Below are 21,514 nucleotides of genomic sequence, written 5' to 3'. Positions count from 1 at the left end.
TAGTATGTGAACCTGCCACGATATAGGAGTGTCACTGGAGATTTAATTAGCACCTAAAGGATGTGTAAGCCTCTACACTGGGAGCTGATAACAGCTAGCTCGCATCCCAATGGAGTTTCAAAGGATTTTTTTTTACGTCTATAAATAGTTTGGAGTTTGTGCAACGGTTAGAAAGATGAGAAATCCCTGAGCTCATCTTTAATTGCAGTGTGAGATCAGAACCTCAGAACTTTAGGTTCACTGTCACTATATGAGGCTAACATGGAAACATGGCAGAAGATGTTTACATTAGGATAGAATAGAAAGGGAGAGAAGGGAAGAGGAGGACAAGGAGGGAAATGCCTTCATGCATGACTTTTACTGTCAAATTTTATGACCAATTGTGGGTTTTTGATTGTTCACACAGCTAGGTTTTGGCTCACACGCTGTCGAAATATCATCTTCATCATCGTAATCTTCGTCACCGAAATATCATCTTCATCATCGTAATCTTTGTCACCTCTTTCTTCTTCTTCCTCATCAATAACAGCTCGACTCCAGAGTGTTGTAGAGTGAATGAATTTTTCATGGAGCACAGTTGCTTTCGAGGGATTTTTTTTTAAAATGTAAACAGAAATCTCTCATCACACACACACACACACACACAGTTCATATCACACTGTTAACTATAATGTGAATCTAAATCACTCTCACTGTGTCTTTGTCCCTGAGCCACATTCTTCATTTCATTATAATACCGTCCCTGTCGTCTCCCACGCTGAATGATGAACAAACACTATGTGAAAAAATATATACAGTATATGTAATGAACCCTATCTCGGATGCTAGCACAACAACACTGTACTTAGACCATATGACACTTTTATATCACACTTCTCTATTTGAAACAGCCAGGCAGCTTTATACAGATGCAAATATTCCTTCACAAACACAAAGAATCAGTGTGTTGTGAGCAGGGAGTTCAAGCCAACTTTTTCCAAGGACAGATAAGTCATCACTGCCATTACGTTGCCTCAAACTGTGTGCTTTAACTGTATTAGCCAATCAGATGCAGGGTTGGGAGGGTCGTGTGAACGGAGTGAATGGAGTGAATGGACAAAAGCAACAATGTACCGTTGATTTTGTTCATTTAAAAAAAAATGCTACAGTAGTGACTTCTTCATTAATAGAAAATGACAGCGTTCCTGTTCATTTTCATATTAACTGTTGCCAGAGCCAGTGAACCGAGTGAGTTATATTAAATCACATTAACACAGAGACTGTTCCTAACCACCGCGTTTGCAATAATGCCATTTTAAATGTCGTTTGTCGCCTAACAGGGAGTTACAAATGTTAAACCAAGCATCACAAATGAAGGTCGAGTACGTTTGTCAGAACGGGATTAGAATTATTAATGCAACGTGAATCTTTCTCCCTCCATGACGAGGCCACATGTCGACTCTCCTGCGTGGTTTCCACTAATTCATAAACAGCATTACTGTACCTGAATCAACAACTAAAAAATTAAAATTCACCAAATACATATGTTTATATCTATATACACTGTATATGAACATATATGGTGTATATAGATATATTTGTGTATACATATATGTATATGCTATATATAAACAAGAAAACTAGGAGTAAAAACAGAAAAATAATGGGGTAAAAACTAAGAAAAAGAGAGTAAGAAAGAACAAAGAACAGTAGACCGAACCCTAACCTTCTCGTTCCCCACAGGCTGTTTACTGTGTCTGAGACAAGTATGCTGTTTTTATGAACTCTTCCCTTATTTAAACTTTTATTTTCCTTCTTTTTTTTTTCTGGGTGCGTACAAAAAAAGTTCATTTTAGATTTTATGTGCTGCCCAATTTTTAAATTGAACTCCACTCGTGTTATTAGCCACATAAAATCTCAGAGACAGAGCTGCTCTGGGATCAGTGTTCAGCGTCGTAGTGTCTGAGAGGAAGTCGTGCAAACCAGAAGAGCTGTGTCTCCACTGCACATTCAAAGAGAGCCAGTGAGTCCAGTACGAGTAGCAGTACTTGGTACAGGTGTTGGAGTATCCCTGCTGCTGCGTTCACACCAAAACGATGTGGTCATTTTGGGACTATAGCCGTTCCTATTGCTTTTGCTGTGAACAACCCATTATATAAGGAAAGAGCATGTAAAGAGAGTGTGTGTGTGTGCGTCAGAAGCCTAGCTCGACATTTTTCCTCTGACTTTTCAAAAGTTAATTGTCTATTTTACAGCGATATTAAAAATCCTTGTTATGCAGATTTCAAGGTTCATTTCCAATATTTTTAAGGCCACTAATTCAAGACCTATCCAATTTCTTACTCAGTGGTGCTTTATATTTTAGACCTCGTTGGCACGAAACGTCATTATGGCTTTTATGGATGTTGTGACCATTCAACTGAAAGTAAAAAAAAAAAAAAAACTCAAAACTAAATCTTTTATTCTAAAAATACTTTTACGACCATGTTTAATACGCATTCGGTGAACGACTTCATTAAATAATAAAATAAAAACCGTAACTATACTAAAGTGGTGAATTTTAAGAATAGTTAAAGTGTTACAAAGTTAAATATTGGAATAATTTTAGAAACAAGAAAACAACTGCATTAAATCATCAAATGAGCTGCAACAGTCAGCAGATAAAAAGTTTCTTTGTGCAGTTGCCGCAGGTCTTTTAATCTGACTAATCTTCCATAAAGGCAAGAAAGCAAAAGTACAAAAACAAATATTTTGGGCACCGGATAAAATGTACAAGCGAACCTTGTAATTAGACCTTCATTTAGATGTCACACCTCATCAGTGAAGTCAGGTATTTCCTGAGCTGCACCAATGTTTCCCTGTGGGCAAAAAAAAAACAAAACAAAAAAAACATCTGCTCAACACTCTGGTGCTTATGTCGAAGACATAGAAAAACCATTAGGGTTTTGTAAGACTGTTTTTTAACTGAGTTAGGAAAACACGCACCGTGAGTCAGCAGGATTTAAAGACAATAACCTTGGTTCTCTTGAGCCAATGTTGGGGAAGATCCTCTCAGTCTGACGGAGTCTAACGAATCAATTCAGCCTCAGCATGGCAGACCTGACCTCCCAGGTTCTGGGGTTACTGAGGATAAGTTCCTTTCCAGTACAAAGTGTTTCTATTTACATAATGTGTCGATAACATAAACAAAAACAGAAGCAAAGAGAAAACCTAATTATGCTTTAGTGCACTGGTACCATGGATGTAAATATTCATCAGAGTCCCTGGTGAGTCGTCTGCATACACAGAACCGTATATTGATTTGCGCGGTGCACGTCCGTAGATTAAAGAAAGAAGAAAAATCTGCTGAAAATTTAACAGAAAACCACTTGAAGTCCAGGTAGCAGCAATAAATCACACAACTCTCAGCATGGCTCATATTTTCAGAGAAGCTGCAGAACCAATTGATTAGCATCTACTGGGCTAATGACGTTCACGAAACACTGCGTTCACATGTTCTCCTTTCTTGTGCACTGTATTACCAAATGTAGAACGGGCTTAAACTTGGTTTTTACTAAGCATTTTGTTTTATTTATTTATAAACATTTGATGTTTTCATTGACTCACACTCTCATTTTTTTCCTACCATTTGATAAATTTCCATGAAGAAACATCTCTGTCAGTAAAAATATAAATAATTTATTAGTAAGGAAATGCAGTGATCTGAACAAAATGTACTTCTCTGTTTCTGCACCACGGTTTGATAACTGTCCAGGAGCAGATGTTGGCTTTTAGTAAATATGATAATAACTTTAATAAGACTTTAATGAGGAACACCTTGTGCAGTGATTTGTGCCGGCCGTTTGTCCAGTTGGGCAGATGTCCCCGGCTGCTGAGGTTTGACAATGACAAACGATGAGAGCATCACAACGCACAGGATATTTCACAGGCACAATATGAGTGATTACAAAACAGATTAGAATTTCATGTCGCAGATATTTGGGGACGTGGTAAGATTAATGGTGATTGGAATTGAAATGATAGTTTGGAGGTTCATAGAGAATCTTGGAAAATTGTGTCAAGTTAATCGTGAAGTTATGTCTTCCCCAAAGTGTTGAGTAAAAACTTGAAGTTTATTTGCTACATTTGAACACTAGTATTTTTCTTTAAACAACATCCTACTGTACATGTGTTTGTTAATATACATAACATTTGTATGCTTTAAAGAAATTTTCACCAAAATAATTTAATCTTGTAGCAGCATGGGTTTTCAGTAGAGGCAGATCATTTTTTTAAACTAGTGAGAAAAATAAAATGAAGTAGAAATTAAATTAACACTAACTGTATCCTTAAAAATAGAAAAAAAAACAAAGATTATAGCTGTATATTTCAAAGCAATTAAAAGGGATATATGTGTGTAAATATATATATGGTTACAGATATTTATTTCTGTGTGTGTATATATGTAAATATATTTGCATAGTAAATATGTACCGTAGGTATATATGTCTACATCCATCTAACTATCGTATATTTATATATACATATATACAGGGAGGGAGGGGGAGAGGGAGAGGGAGAGAGAGAGAGAGAGGGATAGACTGAAGTGTTACTGTATATAGAACATACTAAAAGTGTACCATTTTATATATATATATATATATGAGTTCCAGTATCGCACCTGCCTTGGTTGCTATAGTGAAGATTTTTTTATGTGTAAAAAAAAAGAAAAGAACATCATTATATGTTTGTGCCAGAGGAGGCTTCTGCCGTGTGTAATTTCCCTGCTGTGCATGAATTTTAAGTGACTGAGGTAAAAGTCCTAACAGCTCATGCGAAGCGATTCAGGTGCAAAACATCTGAGGGAACAAACTCCAAATGCAAATGACCTGTTTCCTTACAAAGCCGACCAACCAGAATCCAACATCTCACTGAAGAAGCGTATGTTTTATATCAGCGCAGCATCACACTTCCTGGTCCACAGAGGAAAAGGTCAATGATGAGCATAATAAGGAGTTAGGAAATTAATAATGGCATTTACCCTAGGGCAGATAGGCCCTGGGCTACACTGCACAGTTGATAGTCATAATGCAGAAGAGTTTCCAATTAATTATGAAACCCATTCATTCCTTCATTTAAAATGTCTTGGGAGTTTATAAGTGATGGGTTTCTGGTAATTACTGAGTCAGGGTGATGTATCCTGAATCACATCCTGTTTTGATCCTGTAAAGACTTTTTACAGATGGCTGAAGACTCAATTAGAGGAATGAGGTTCTTCCCTGTGCCCAGTTAACATGGCTCAGTTGCTGTTGGCCATTCTTCACAAAGTTAGTCTATTTGACAGTTTTAACATATTCATGAAATACACCAATAAATAAAATGTACATAGTCAGTATAATGTGAGTTATACTTTTGCGTAACTTACTCAATATGTGAGTTATACTTTTGCGTAACTTACAGTTAGCAAAATTATCAAGAGTAATTGATACTCTTGATAATTTTGCTATATTAGTAATTTCATTATTTTGAAGTCTCAAAAAAAAACCCAAAAACCTAAAAACAACCTACCTAACAAACCCATCAGAGAAAGAAGAGAGATTCACCAGTGTCATATCGACATGTGAATTCAGTCAGCAGACAAAGAGGAGACGCCGACACTCAAGGCTCTTATCTTGTTTCTTTGGTCGCAGGTGCAGAACATGGAATGTGACCTTTTCAGTAGTTGCGAGACTCACTGACATTTCTATTTGTTTTGAAAAGGTTGCAAAAACACAGAATTCTTGGTGATGTTTTTCTTTTGTTTGTTTGTTTTTTTTATTCAAAGTACTTTTTCCCTATAGATATTTATGATGGTTTTAAAAAATCTGTTTCTTTGGTTGTTTTAATACTGTTGTACACTGTTTTGATTTAAGGTACCAATGATGTTCCAATAGAAAGTATGTTGGCAAATGTGACTACTGAAATATTAAGTACATTTTTTTACATGTTTTTTGATGAGATATAACATAGATAACCATAAAAACAACCTACAACAACCTAAAATTTTTAAGACGTTGCTGAAATGTGGACATCAGCTTCACTCACATTCACACAGGTTCAGCTCTGTGTTAAAGAGTCAGACTGTGAAATGACCCACAAAGGAAACCGAGGTGAATTGTGTTTGTTTTCATAGTGCAGACAGCCACTGAGTTACAGTCTCATCTGTGAAATAAGATTAGTTCAACACGTACGCCTTCGGCTCGTCAGGTTTACTCTAATGGAATTCAATAGAAGGCCAGTAGGTGGGGACCCGGAGGGCAACGGTTGCTCTGGAGCTAGGACGGGTCACCCACTAATTAAAAGACTTGGTATTTATTAATACCCAACTCCCACTTGTTCATGTATCCTTAGGTTGTTTCAATAGTCTTTACATCCACTCAATAAAGTCACACCCCAGGGGACCCGCCCCACTATTTGAGAAGTACTGGCTTGGATGAAGTTTGTTGTTATGTCTCTGAGATCTGGAGTGGACTGTAGCAGAAATGAGTCAAGTATAGATACAAAAGGTTGACGCATTTAACTCTCCAAAAAAAGAAAAAAAAAATGAAAATACACTGTGACTTTTTTTTCTATGAAATGCAGTTCTGTTAAATATTTATGAATGTGATTTTTATTTTTTTCCCCTTTTTTTCTCTTTCATTCTAGGGTGACGATGTCCTGACAGTCATTAAAATGAAAGCTCAATGGCCGGCCTGGCAACCACTTAATGTGTAAGTAGCACAAAATATCTTGACTTTTAAACAAAAGATCTGGGGACAAATGTTTAGAATGGCATACATAAAAAAATAGAAAAATGCAGATCTCAGAATAGACAATATGTGTTTGGAATTGTTGGACACAAGGCCTGGTCTATGAAGTGATTTTGAATTGTTTTCTGTTGGGCCTTGAGTTTGACATATTTTCTCTACAACATACAGCAGGTACTGAACCACAAACTCCTCATCAGCAGATGTTCTGTTTAAGGAATCCGCACTTTGTTTTCTTGGTGAACACAGTTTTCAGCTAATCCAGGCCTTAACAAAGATTTGCAGACCTAAGGCTCATATATCAGGACGGTCCAGTGAGCTGTTGTTGATGTAATGAGTGTAAATCCGCATCTCGTTTGCCCTGAAACTGCCAGCTTACTGAATTGACAGTGGGAAAGCTAATTTATCTACTGGCCATCTCTTATTCATGAGAACAACAAGAAACTCTCGTGGTAAAGCGCATTCTGTGTTGTTTTTAACGACCACTGGGCGTCACTGAAAGCCGCGTTCGGTCTCCAAAGAGGAGAGCGATGCTCAGAACAGACGCTGTGATTCGTCGGGCTAATTAGCCATCATTGTGCTGTAAACCAAGCCAATTAATTTCGTTCACACACTGGTACATGCAGCTATACATTAATATATTATTTGTAGGAGCATTAGTAGTAGTAGTAGTAGTGAGAAAAAATATAGATTTTCTTTATACATATTGTAAAAATACTCTGAAAAAAGTTTCATTCATCATCCTTTGATTTTAAACTATTAAAAACAACACTATCTTACCATAACTGTCACTTCAAATACTGCAATAATAAGTACTGCACCAGTAAATGTGCACATCTGAGTACAGTAACATGTGTTTACAATCATGTACTCAGTAAAAAAGAAAAAAAGCATTTGTGGGTCCTGAAGTTCACAGACAGTGTGGTATCTTCCAGTACTGCCCGGTCTCTTCTTCTCTGTCAGTTACACTTCACTTGTGTGTAGTTCACAGGTGGCTGTGTGAGATAAACCTCAGACCTGCTGCACTCCATGAGCAGAGGCAGGAGAGCGTAGTGGAGTCGTGTGTGTTCCCTCAGGATAAGGGCCATTTGACATCCCCAAAGGCCACAAAGGAGTACACAATGGAGGGACAGAGTTGGCTGCAGCTGAATGAGTTTATGACAGCTCAATAGAAATCACAGACCGATTGTTGGGGACTTGACAATTATGTAACAACTCCCAATTAATCTTGGCTCGGCTAAAAACAAGTCATGTAATTGATTTTGACTGTCAGTCATTGTTGAAGACGGGGGACGGTCCATGTGTCCTTGTTGAGTCATAAGGTTGGCTACAGTACTTAGTGAGACAAAAGGACAAATCTCTGTGTCAGTCTCATGTATAATGTTCCAAAGCTACGGTTCTCAAGTTTTACACCTCCGTAGTACGTACAACAGTAAATCATACAGATTACTACACGCCAAATATCAGCCAAAGCCACATACGAGACAATGATAAAAGTTGATAAATAACAACCAGGTCACTCACCTAATCTAAACCTCAGAAAAACCACGTACTATGTGTTTCACACGCACCATAATTTGAGAATCACAATGTTCTAAAAAATTGCTGAAATATAATTTGAAGAAATTAAACATTTACAAGGCCTCGTGTAGAATTACTGTAGCATTACACTGACAATCCATCAAAGATCACTGATGGATTAGTAAGGTCTTACACTTCTGTAACTGAAAGAAAAACTCCAAAATCAAATTAAAAAGTCACATGAGTAAGAAGGGTGAGGCTTGAGGGGGTGTTGGGGGTGAGGGTAAGGAGGACAGGCCACAGGAAAGGCTACTGGCTGATGACGGTCTGATCCAGAGAAAGTTCAGACGTCTCTTAAGATCGAAGTGAGTTGATTTTTTTTTATAGGATAATTGTTCTATCTACTTAACAGCTGTCCTGCAGAAATAGTTCAGGAACCGGTGCTTTGCTGAGCCCACAGGCACACTGAACCGATCCCTTGTCATTAATTAACCCAACTACACATCAGTGGATATTTGGAGGTGATTCCAAGGACAAACCAAACTTGTGTAGTTTGAGATAAGTAAAAACCCGGACCAGAAACCTTCAGTTTGACCACAGCTAGTTAATGTTTACTAGAATAATATATATGCAGATGATATGTTTCTGAGTTGGGATCTTATGGAAACATTGCCAACCCCTGGTCTGTGGACCGTTCCTGGCCACAGCAAAAGAATAAATAAAATACTTCATTTATGTTCATGTTTCCATCTTCTGTTATCGGAGACAGAAGTGTCGGGTGCAGCTAACACTCTCTTCTCCAACTACTTTTTTTCTCAGACGAGCGGCTCCATCGGCTGAATTCTCCGTGGACCGGACCCGTCACCTCATGTCCTTTCTGACCATGTTAGGACCCAGTCCAGACTGGAATGTGGGACTGTCTGCTGAAGACCTCTGTACAAAGGAGTGTGGCTGGGCCCAGAAGGTGGTCCAGGACCTGATCCCCTGGGATGCAGGCACTGACAGTGGGGTGTCATATGAGGTCAGTGACAACAATACAGTAAATCTACAACTATATCAACCATTGTGGCAAGTTTTGGAATTACAATTAAAGAAAAACAAAACAAAAGTCTTTAAAAATCTCTTTTAAAAAAATGGAAATTTGATGCATAAAAAGCCTGTGTTCAAAGAACCAAGTACCAGTTAATCAGCCTAATAATACAGTTCAAAGTGTTTAGAGTCAACATGTGGTCATGAGTCCGCTAATTAAGACGACATAATGGTTTAAAAACAATTGTAATTTAATTTAGTATCTACATTCTGTGGGAAGGGATGGAGTCCGTCTTTGACTTTGACTGTTTTTTTCAGTTCTTTTCTCTGATTAATGAACTGTTTCCACTTCTGCAAAGGAATAAAATATTCTCCTACAGCTGTAACACATTCGCTGCTTTCATTAAATGAGGTTCGACTCCGTGCGGTAGGTGAGATCCCGACATACGCTGGTGTTTGTGTTGTTAAAAGTTTGGTCTTTTTAACAACTATTCAAGTTCACAATCAAGTTCACAGAAGATTCAAATGTTTAGAACCATACTTCACTGTGGGAAATGCATGAATATAACATTCATCCATCCATTCATCCATCCATCCATTTTCATCCGCTTATCCGTTACCGGGTTGCGGGGGCAGCAGTCACCACCCAAATCACATTGCACCGTACCTAAACCTTCCTGCGGGTGGTGAGTCCACTGGAAGGTACCAACCGCCCTAACCAGGATTCAAACTTGCCCAGGAGGTGAATCCTGGGGTTCCACACCAATGACAAAGCGCCACATGAATATAAAAAAGTTAAAAAATAAAACAATATAAGGTAAAAATAAAATCAATAAGTTGTAATTTTTGGATAATTGGTTTGTTAAATCACATTGTTTGGAATTATTCATAAGGCGATTTTGCCTGAGCACTGAAACCATCTGTATACATGCAACACCTTATTCCACTAGAGGCGAATGAGGGTACTGCAGCCTTCCAAGCCTTCTAGAAACTACCTTTTCCCACTCCTCTATGACCTTCTGTACTCTCATCATCCACCAAGGTTCTCTCCACACTAACAGCCTCATCTTGACATCATACCAACTTCTTCTCTTCATCTACCTGTCTGCCTATATGGCCAATTTACCCCCCCCTCCTCCCCCCACAAACACTGCCCATCTGCTGCAATTCAAGTGTCATCACCCATCCAATTTCTGCCAACGGCCTTGAACGTCTGTTGCCCTTTCCCTCACCCCGAGGTGGGTTCCGCTGCCCGTGCTCTGCCTCCACTTACCGCTAATAAATGAGACAGTTAAGAACACATTGGACCAAAGTCTTACTGCACGTGTGAGGAACCCTTGGCTGATCCTTCAGAGCCCGTGTGAACCTGTTTAACTGTGTTCTCTGGGTTGTTTGAACAAGAAGTAGGAATAATTTTACTTTTCCATTTCCTCCCCTTTTTTCCTCACTGCCACACCCACGTGCACGCACACACACACACACACCTCTCTTGACTTACAGTGGTCTAACTGTATCGAATGAAATTTCACCTCAATGACTGCCCAAATATTTATGAGCTTTCAGTTCGTCTCCCTTCTGCTCTGACTGTTCCACTCTGTTATTTGCATAAATTACATTTCAAAGACCCATGCGCTTTATTATTTTTTTTAGATGTTTTTATTTTTTTTTATTTAATTATTCTCGTCAAACAACACTTTTGCTTTCCTGTGATTACGCTGACGTTGAATGTAGCGGCGCAGCATGGAAGTGATTATTAAAAGCGTCATTTCAATAATGAACAAACCCATCGGGTTACAGACCAAACAGGTTCAAAGTTTTCTTTTCAATAGGAATATATTTTCACCTTAAGTGAACTGAACCAAGCCGTGAAGCCGACACACAAAGATGAAGAGGGTGAAGTGGTCGGAGACAAGTGTTTGTGGTGACGGGTGACAGAAGCATAACAATAAGAGCGACACGGAAGGTGTTCAAGATAACAGTGACACCTGTGTTTATGTGTGGGTTTTTAGATAATGACACTTTCTACCGCCCCCGTCCGGCTTTAGGCACGGAGGTGATGTGATGTGATGTCTGTGTTACAGAGAAGAATGATGTCGATGCTCAGAACATCAGTAGTGATGGAAGTATCAATGTAACAATATATACAGTATATTCTCACACCAGTGTCGATTGAGAATCAGTTACTCTCTCAGTATCAGTGCCAATTTTATTCGGTATTGAAAAAAAAAACTGTCAAAAAAGTAATCGCTATTGGATTATTGAATTGTACAATATTTTTGTTCACTCCGAGTACAACTGAAATATTCTAGGAAGAGTACCTACAGGAAACAAGAACTCACCTAACAATATACTTTCAGCAGGTTTTCCAGTTTCTGCGTTTACAAAGGGTATACTACATACACTGCACAATACAGCCCCCTAGTGGCTTAGAAGAAGAGCCCAGATATGCATGCAGTGACTAATAGACTGCTTCAGACCTTCATTTTTTAATGTACAGAACAGAGATCATTTGACTGAGGAAGGCATTTATAGTATCATAGGAATGCTTTGCACAAAGAGGGATTTGAACCTGTAACCTTTGTATATTCACTTAAATGTCACCTAACAGAACTTACACACATAAACAGTTTGCATGTACGCAGCAGCCTCCCACCTCCTAACTTTATTAGCCGTCACAGTGAAGAGGAACGAACCTGCATTCAACCTTACATCACACCTCCCGGTTGTCGACTAAAGAAGAAGAAGAAGAAGAAGACGACAGATGGAGGCACTAAGTGCTGCCTCACACCTTTGCCTTTTCTTCTTCTTCTCGTTCAGACAACTCTTATTACCATTCTCACAGCCCCCAGGAGACCTCAGGGTTAAGGCTCTTGTTCGGTCAGATGTTTGGTGGAGACAGAAATAGAAACTTTTCCAAATGTGAAACTTATTTAAACAAGGTCGACGTAGGAAGCCGTATAGTTTTACTGTGTAGCAGGGAGTAATCAAACCGTGGCTCGTCTGTTGGTGGAGAGGGACTCGGTTCTAAAGTTGTTAGAGGCACAGAACTGATTTTGAGTAATGAGATCCACCCGCAGTGCCATTAGTTTTACTGTATCTTTTAATTAGTAGTCACTCTTTACTCACTCTCTATTTTCTGCAAACTCCCACTGTGTCTGTCTTTGTCTGGTTGACCACAGTGGGGGATTTGGGGGGGACTCACAGTGCCGTGGCCTCAGTTCAATTCTCCCTCAAGAAACACATCTTGGTGGTTCCATAGTGCAGCGGTTCTTACTCTTGTCTGACACGTGGGTTCAAGCCCCAAAGAGACCAAATACCCTTAATGGCGCCTCCCGTGGCAGCCTGTGTGGTTTGCAAAGACCCACACTGCGAATTTCTTTCTTGTGGGATGAACAACAGAGTTTAATTTATTTTACTCACATTGATTCCAAAGACAAAGTCTCAAAGATTCCACTGTCTGTCTGTTTGTCCCTACTTCAGTCTCCCAACAAGGTTACCGAGCCCCAGGACAAGATCCGACCCCTGACCAGTCTAGATCATCCACAGAGCCCATTTTATGATCCTGAAGGGGGCGCCATCACTCCAGTGGCCAGGGTAATGGTGGAACGCATTGCCAGAAAGGTCAGTTTGTTTACAACACACGACATCCCTCCAAGATTAGGTAACTGTGTGATGACAATAAAGTGATCATATCTGACTAACCAGCTGGTAAATGTCACAGTAGTAAATATCCAGGACTAATTATCACCAATGAATGTCAGAACTGATTGGCTCTCTGCAGGTGTAAAAATCTACTGGATCTGGGTTTTTTTTTTAAAGGAATCAAACTGTGACCCAGAGGGAAAAAAAGATGATTTTAAAGTAAGAAATGTGACTTTTCCAGTTATTTTGTGTCCTGTCTTCTAGAGTCGCAATTATGTTTTTAAAGTAAAATTTCTCTTTGAAATATCAAGTAATCTCAAAAATAACTACAAATAAACAAAGCTTAATAAAGAAAATAGTGTTCTGAGAAAGCCCTGGTGGTCGTGGTTGGGAAATTTTTTTTAGCAACTTGTCAGTGCACCAGCATTTTGAGAAAAAGGGTAAGATTCTGCCACAAAGCCATGAGATAATTTTTCAAGGTAATTTTATTACATTAAAATTCATTCATATTATAAATAACAGCTTTAATTAATTATTTTAAACTAATTAGACATTTATCTTAAGGTTTAACTAATGCTGTAAATAAGGAGCAGACACATTTATGTTTTTGTGTCAATAGTGACACTGAACAAATCAACTGAATCTGAATCAACTGACAAATGTCAAATTGACTTCATTGGTGTCAATAATAACAACGTGATACGTGAAAGATTAAGTTGTAAAAAAAATCATTGTTCTAGAAACTACATCAGATTACGGTTAACTGTGCTCTGATGACAACTAGTGGCTGCTATGGTGAATATCAAGATATGTGTATTTTTGTGCTGTGAATGATCCTTAAAGCTACTTTTATTTGTTTATCTTATCCCTTCTTTACATTATTTTTTCTTGTTTTTTTCCCCCCACAATTACTCCAGCCGTGACTTTTCAGAGTTCTTCTTACTTTATTTTTAATAGTCTAAAAACATAAAAAAATTAAATGTAGGAGGTGTTATGGAAGTGAAGACTGAAGTGTTGCCGTCACCATCTGTTTGTGTGTTCACAGGGCGAGCAGTGCAACATTGTGCCTGACAACGTGGACGACATTGTGGCTGACATTGCACAGGAGGAGAAGGAAGAAGGTGTGATCGCTTTCCCCCTTCCATTCTCATGTTCTTGTCCTAAATGGGTTTTTAATGCAATTTAATGGTATGCAGTATCATCCCATGGCCTTCGTAAATTATTTTTGGAGCGCTTTGTTGTTATTGTCTTTTTTAAATGCATTTTTAATGTTTTCCCTAATATCTTTTTTTAATGTATTTCCCTGGCGTTGTTAAGCCCTGTGAACTGCCTTGTGTCAGTGTTACACTGTATAAACTTTCCACATCTTCCCTATAAACCAGATGACACCCCTGAGACGTGCATCTACTCTAACTGGTCTCCGTGGTCCGCCTGCAGCTCAGCCACTTGTGACAAGGGTAAGAGGATGAGGCAGAGGATGCTGAAGGCCCAGTTAGACCTCAGCGTTCCCTGCCCACACACCCAGGACTTCGAGCCCTGCATGGGGCCTGGGTGTAGTGACGAGGGTGAGTTCATCCATTAAGCAGTAATTCAGAAATGTTATAACACCACAAATCAGTTTAATGTACAGATGGTTAGTGGGTGTCCACATCACCCCTGCTGTTAGCCTCATTTACGACCACTTTATGTCTTGAAATCACTGCTTGAGTCCAACTTCACTGCCCACGTGCCAGAATGCAGGCTTTACATTTAGTTTGTTTTTCAGACAATAATAAACATGCTGCTCAGAAAGAGTGCGAACATAAGAACTGCGCGAACGTTGAGCCTGTGCTAGCTGAGACCTAGAGACTGAACTGTCTAGTCTTTGGTCTCAGGTAAAACGTCTTAACATCGAGTTGATTCAGAAAGAGTGCGAACATAAGAACTGCACGAACGCTAGCTGAGACCTAGAGACAGTCTTTGGTCTCAGGTAAAACGTCTAAACATCGAGTTGACGACTTTTACACATATAAAAACATAATTGTCTTTTTTTTTTCACCTTATCAAATCTGACCAGGAGTTCTGTCTTTTTTAAACCTAAATGTGAGTCGGCAGTAAATCTGTTGCCCAATTTTATCACAGCATAAAAACAGTCATGCTGCAGCTGAGGAAAGTAGAGTAATAAGTTGTTTAATAGCTCGGAGTCACTTATATTCGCAATAATTAAAAATATATAGTGCAACCATTTGAAACCCAACTACATTATTGTGTTTTTAATGGCTGCTCTAAAGATTAAAAGTCGCAGAATTTTCCAGCATAATAAAAACCCTGTTATTAATGAAAGGCCTTTAAAGGTTCTGAATGCTCTCAAGCTTTGATGACATTAATACCACTCACTTGCAAAAAGTAAATTTAAACTGAATAAAGGTAAAAAATACACATTCATTGTCTGGAAAGATTTTGCATTTCAAAATACTTCAATTTATCTTTTATAATTTATATATATGAGTGAGTTTTCTCTTTTACCAAGACATACTTCATTAGTTGGTAAATGTTTTCATGTAGTCAGAAATGACTACCTGATTTCACTTTGGCTGTAATTGAATAACTTCATGACAACGACTTATGAAGCCTGAACAAGACTAAGCTGTAAAAATGGATGGATGGATGGATGGATGGGTGTATTCTGCCCCTATGATTCCTAACAGAGGGTTTCCATGTGTCCACCACACCCCTGTTCTAGATGCGTCCACATGTATGATGTCAGAGTGGATCACCTGGTCTCCGTGCAGTGCGTCCTGTGGGCTGGGCTTACGCTCCAGGGAGCGTTACGTGAAACAGTTTCCTGAGGACGGCTCAATCTGCACGATGCCCACCGAGGAAACTGAAGACTGTGTGGTCAACGAGGAGTGCAGTAGGGGTTTTATTTATTTATTTACTTATTTATTTATTCTTTATCTGTGTTTATGTTGACCCTGCTCTCCACTCTTGGCCTTAGCTCCCAGCAGTTGCCTGGTGACAGAGTGGGCTGAGTGGGATCTCTGCAGCGCTACTTGTGGTCTTGGCATGAAGAGGCGAGAACGCATGGTGAAGATGCCCCCTGAAGACGGCTCCATCTGTGGAGCTGAGGTGCTGGAAGTGGAGAAGTGCATGATGCCAGAGTGTGGTGAGTGGCTGCATGTTCAGGACGACTGAAACTGATTCATTCGTTTGTTTGTTTGTTTGTTTGTTTCTGTCAGTGTCTCATATTAGCTACGATGATCCTGTAGACTATTTATTAGAGAGGATTTAACTGTTTGTTGTTAAGCTGAGGAAATAAACATCAAACAGTTAACCACTAGAGGGCATGCTTGCTGTTTGCTGATGGAACAGCACATGAAGGATCTGTAGAAAAATATTAGCCTTCCTGACTTCAATTAGTAATAATAATAATTCGACTTATCTTTTATCATCTTCTACCAAAAGTTGTCTGGCTTTCTATGAATACAATTACCATATTTTGACAGGTGAGTCTGTTATGCTCTAAAATATTACTTAAAAATCAGTGCAATGATGAGGCAATTATAGTCTGAAGACACAGCAGGAGGAAGAAAAGGGAGAGTGGGTTTAAAAATTAGTGCTTTACTTCCCTGACAAATTCCAATTGGGTTCAAAGTTAAAAAAATAAAAATAAAATAAATAAAAAAAGGCTAGCCCAGTTGCATGTGCGACTGAGAACTGTGTTGCTCACAGACACCATCCCCTGCCTCCTGTCACCGTGGTCTGACTGGAGCGACTGCAGTGTGACCTGTGGGAAGGGTCTGAGGACACGGCAGCGTAAACTCAAATCCCCTGTGGAGCTGGGAGACTGTACGGAGGAACTGGAGCAGGTGGAGAAGTGTATGCTGCCAGAGTGCCGTAAGTACACTACACTATGTGCACATTTGCATACTGTTAGTGTATGTGCATGTACTGAGCTCATGATGTGTACTGCTGGAATCAGATGACAGATGTCTGTGTTTAACCCCTGTTTCTATCTGTGACTAATTCAAACTATGGGAACATGTCATATTCTCCCTGCTCAGCCATCGACTGCATCATGTCAGAGTGGACAGAGTGGTCAGAGTGCAACAAGTCTTGTGGGAAGGGTCACACCATCCGAACACGCATGGTGATGATGGAGCCACAGTTTGGGGGGAACCCCTGCCCAGAGAGCATTCAGAGGAAGAAGTGTAAGGTCAGGAAGTGTAGCAGAGGACAGAGCAACGGGGACGACAAGAAACGACGCAAAGAACAGAGAGACAAGAGGAGGAGCAAACTGGACGGAGCTGAGATCACGTCTGAACATCCAGGTTAGGACCAATGTCATGTCATTTGTCCAAGTCTGGGAAGGGCTCAACAATAGTCCTGTCTAAATAAGGGGGCGCTGTAGGAAAGGTTTAAGAACTGCTAATTCACTGTTAACTGCGAGCCGTACTCTGGACAGTAATGGTAATACTTTTTGTTACAGGAAACGTCTCTTGATGTCTCACTTTCTTTTCTACTACTTTTGAACCGACTTTATTTCAAACGGCTCCGATTATATGTGCACGTTTGAACCTATACAGTGTGTGCACGTCGTGGAGCAGAGCTCTCAGCTCACAGCAGCTGTCAGGTACTGCCCGCAGTGACACCTCCCTCTAATGAAACGTGGGCTGCAGAGTCTCATTAGAGGGAAATATCAGCTGTGCTGTTCCAGACACATCCATTATTTCCAGATTCCTGCTCTGACTCCATCATTCTGCTGAGACTACACTTGTAATTGGACTGTCATCAGCAGCATGTGAGGCTTTTACTGAAGTTACACAACCCCTGTGACAAAACCCCAACTATACACACACATATACATATATATATGAAGAGTGATAAATCAAGGCCTGGTCTACCTCCAGTTCTTAAACCACACTGTATTAAATTCTAGTGACCATCCTACAGATTTTGGACTGCAGCAAAGTGTATCTTCTCAGAGACATTTTTTGAAAAACTTTTTTTTAAAACTGACACTATAACCTGCTCAAATGGTTTAATTACTGAATACAGCTATGGAGGGATAGTTTTACTGTTTATGACCACTGAAGTGCTGTGACCTGACAGTTGTACCTCAGTTTAATAGATTAATAAAAAAAATTCAATCAGACTGAAACAAACTGTAGTTTTATGGAGCACGTAACTGCATTTTTTTACTGCATTTAATACTGCATGACAATCTTCTTTTCCTAATTTTCTCTTTTACATCTGAAGGTTGCAAAATGAGGCCATGGTCCAGTTGGACAGAATGCACCAAACTGTGCGGAGGGGGGATTCAGGAGCGGCTCATGACGGTCAAGCAACGCTTTAAGACGTCACAGTTGTCCAGCTGTAAGGACAGGAAGGAAATCCGGGCTTGTAACGTGCACCCTTGCTAGGTACCTTGCTAGGTGTTCTGTGGACAGTGGGCGGGGCGAGGAGAAGGGTAGAACCACCAACCACTGCATTTTGTTTATAGCAGGGGTACATCCATGAATCTGTGTTAGTCAAATCCAGGTCTGAGATCAGCTGTTATCCAGAGAAGCCAAACATTAAGGTGGGTTCAAGCTAAGCTAATCCGATTCCTCTGTGCTCTGTAAAACCAGCTCCGACACAGAGGAGCGACTTGAAAGATAACTATAAATTTGCTGTGGCATACCAAGACAAATAATAATGATTTGATAATCATATACATGTGATATCCCTATATAGAAAAGTACTGTTTGTTTAGATGTAAAAAGCACAGGTGCCCAACCATTCCAATGTTTTATACTTGTTTCTAGGACTCAAGGTCGACTTTCTACCCAAACATACTGTTGTACATGTGACTCACCCTGTCCAGAAAATAGATATAATATACATAAAGTATATATATATATATATATATACACACATATATACATATATATATAATTTTTGGAGCATCGTTAGATTTTGTCTTTTTTTTTTTTTGCTGTGGAAATTTTTGATAAGAACGTTTCCCAAATTTGACCAAAGTCTTGTGTAGGTGTTTTCTAGATGTTTCCCTTTCTTTTACTTTACAATTCCCTTTAACATATTAATATTTTGGAATAATATCACCTTTACAATAAAAGTAAACGTGACAACTTGTCATCTGAATCTGGTCTTCTTGCCTCCAGTGTTCAAGCACTGATTGTTGTCACGACTTTACCAACAGTGTGAGGACAAAAGCCTCCGTCAGTAGGAGTGAAACCATTATTTAACCAACACTTCAGCTCCAGGCTGTAAACACGCCGTCTGGATCGTAATGAAATGATATGGAAAAGATCATTAAAACAGGATGAGCTTGGACGAGGTACAAAATCTGCGAGCCATTTATACTACTGCACTTTTATACTGCATGTATCGACCATGGCTCCAGCAGTGGACAAATATAGAGCTGGACATTTACTTTCACAGCTGTCGACAAAGCAGCAACATTGAGTTCTTTGGCAGGTCATTGTTTCACCTAAAACCAGCTACTGTCAGAGCAGGAATAGTTAGAATATATTTACAGTGGAGTAGCATGACTGTCTAATTAAAAAACAAATTCTGTTTGGTGGATTTTCAATCTCAGGATTTCAAAAGAAATAATCAATTATCAGCATTCATACTTTTGGTGACACACCCTGTAACACACTGTAGGTCCTTAAGACCAGCAACAGCCAGCTCTTAGCATATCATAGACAATAACCTACGACGCCATCTGCAGGAGGGAGTGATGCTATATAAACCCTACAAAAAGAAATATAAAATATATAAAAGTAACAATTTGCAGCCCTTCCCCGCTTCCCTGTTTTAGAAATAACAAAAATTAACAAATATACAAAAGGAAAATTATGTCATCGCTGAAACAAACACGAGCTGCAATGACTGTGTTTATGTTTCAACTGTTTTATACACAGGGGTTTTTTCTACTGATATTACGGATGCAGTCAGGTCTACTTCAAATCTGCTTATATTCTAATCAAGAACACAGAATAATACTCATAGTTTTGTGCATTGAATCCACAAAGGTTTGTCCTACGGTCATGCACATTAATCTTTAGGGAGTTCCACTCTTGGCTGGAGCTGACTCAGGCATGACACTGAGATAAAGTGTGTCGCCCTCAGGACACATGAAAAAAAAAGCCTTGCAATCAAAATGATGGAATCGTTTCTTCTAATAGCGCCGTCTCTCACAGTGATACGTTCTCATGAGTGGGATGTTTCACCCACTCAGAAAGTTCAGCCGTAGGAGGCTCCTGTCACCATTCTCCACATATCTGTGTCCCTGAAGTCCTTATTTTCCTGATGCAAGCTGTGATGGAAATGTCTCCTGACAACCGCTGTGCGTGGAAGGATTTAAGTGAAAGCAGAACTCAGAGTAAACAGAAATGGTGAAGGGAATTTTCTAAACTTGATAGTTTGACAGCTCAACGGCTCAACACTGGCAAGGCCAGGCCACTAGAGGGTGACGTACACTGACACCGAGACATTGTGGCACAAGTAGACTTACTGGTTTAGACCAGTGGTCTGCAACCTCTGGTATTCAGGTCCTTTTAAACCGTACTCAGAGACCCCCAAAGCCCAAATCACAATATCACACCCTGCAATGTTTTGTTCAGCAGCATCAGGATGTGAGTGATATTTCCTACACACAATATATGGCACGTGCATCACAACTATTGTAAGTAAATATATTTATAATATGTGTAGATATAAAGGTTAACTCCACTAGATGGCAGTAAATACATGAAAACCTTCCCAGCTCTGCTGCTTTCCATTTTTCTGCAACGTTTCACTTCATAATTTTACAAACCAAACACAGGAAGGCCACGGTGTGAATGGAACTTAAATGTGAAAAGTGTTACTAAAGTGTGTATTTCTAACACTGCATACATACATATATACATATACAAATACACAAACATATATACATATATACATACATATATGTATATATGTATATAAATAAAAATGGACTTTATTTTGATCTATTATTCCGTTGCAGCTAAATGGTTTTGCCGCACTGGGACCTGTTTGTACAACCAATGCCGGCTGTCCCCTGGGGAGGGCTGAGAGTCAGAGTTTCCACACCGCAGAGCTCAGGGGACAGGGGTGAAAGATTCAACACACACACATAGCAATGCCACTCCTGTTTCCATGCCAACACAACCACAAGATAGAAGCCTACACATTTAAACAGAAACACAGCGTGAGGTGGGGGTGGGAGGGTATTACAGGCTTGACTGCGCAGTTAAGACATAAATACCTGCAGAGGCGCTGATAAGCAGTGCATGGTTTCACATACAAAAATGGCCGACGGGCACGTGGGACGTGTGATGCGTGCTGAGGAACCTCGTGTCATCTAATTAAAACTCACCTGTGGACCTCCATCCACACTGGTTTGGTGCAGCAACAGCAGCTCCAGGATCAGCACGAACATGAAGACGCAGTTCCGTGAATGCAACATCCGTTTCTCCATCTAGTCTTAGTAGCTCCCCCTGGTTGTGGATCCTTGAAGAATATTCATATTCGGAGCAGGTTGTGTGTGTTTCTCCATCAGCTCGCAGGGTTTCAGCACCTGTGATGGG

At 39.7% G+C, this 21,514-nt stretch overlaps 1 protein-coding gene across 1 annotated transcript in view; it reads left to right on the top strand.

Annotated features, from left to right (window-relative positions):
• spon1a (spondin 1a) overlaps window positions 1-18,788 on the top strand; it is a 48,318-nt gene extending 29,530 nt beyond the window's left edge. Inside the window, exons 7-16 of the mRNA XM_008310638.3 lie at window positions 6,643-6,707; window positions 9,084-9,285; window positions 12,774-12,914; window positions 13,981-14,056; window positions 14,318-14,500; window positions 15,658-15,828; window positions 15,913-16,080; window positions 16,647-16,811; window positions 16,979-17,245; window positions 18,174-18,788. Coding sequence (XP_008308860.1) covers window positions 6,643-6,707; window positions 9,084-9,285; window positions 12,774-12,914; window positions 13,981-14,056; window positions 14,318-14,500; window positions 15,658-15,828; window positions 15,913-16,080; window positions 16,647-16,811; window positions 16,979-17,245; window positions 18,174-18,337 — 1,602 coding nt within the window. The 3' untranslated portion in view covers window positions 18,338-18,788. The remainder of the gene's footprint in view (window positions 1-6,642; window positions 6,708-9,083; window positions 9,286-12,773; window positions 12,915-13,980; window positions 14,057-14,317; window positions 14,501-15,657; window positions 15,829-15,912; window positions 16,081-16,646; window positions 16,812-16,978; window positions 17,246-18,173) is intronic.
• The last annotated feature ends 2,726 nt before the right edge of the window (window positions 18,789-21,514 follow it).

The sequence above is a fragment of the Cynoglossus semilaevis genome, chromosome 5 (genome assembly GCF_000523025.1).
Source record: "Cynoglossus semilaevis isolate Cse_v1.0 chromosome 5, Cse_v1.0, whole genome shotgun sequence".
NCBI lineage: Eukaryota > Metazoa > Chordata > Actinopteri > Pleuronectiformes > Cynoglossidae > Cynoglossus > Cynoglossus semilaevis.
The sequence above is the reverse complement of the archived record's forward strand: the minus strand, read 5'-3'. Positions and strand labels throughout refer to the sequence as shown.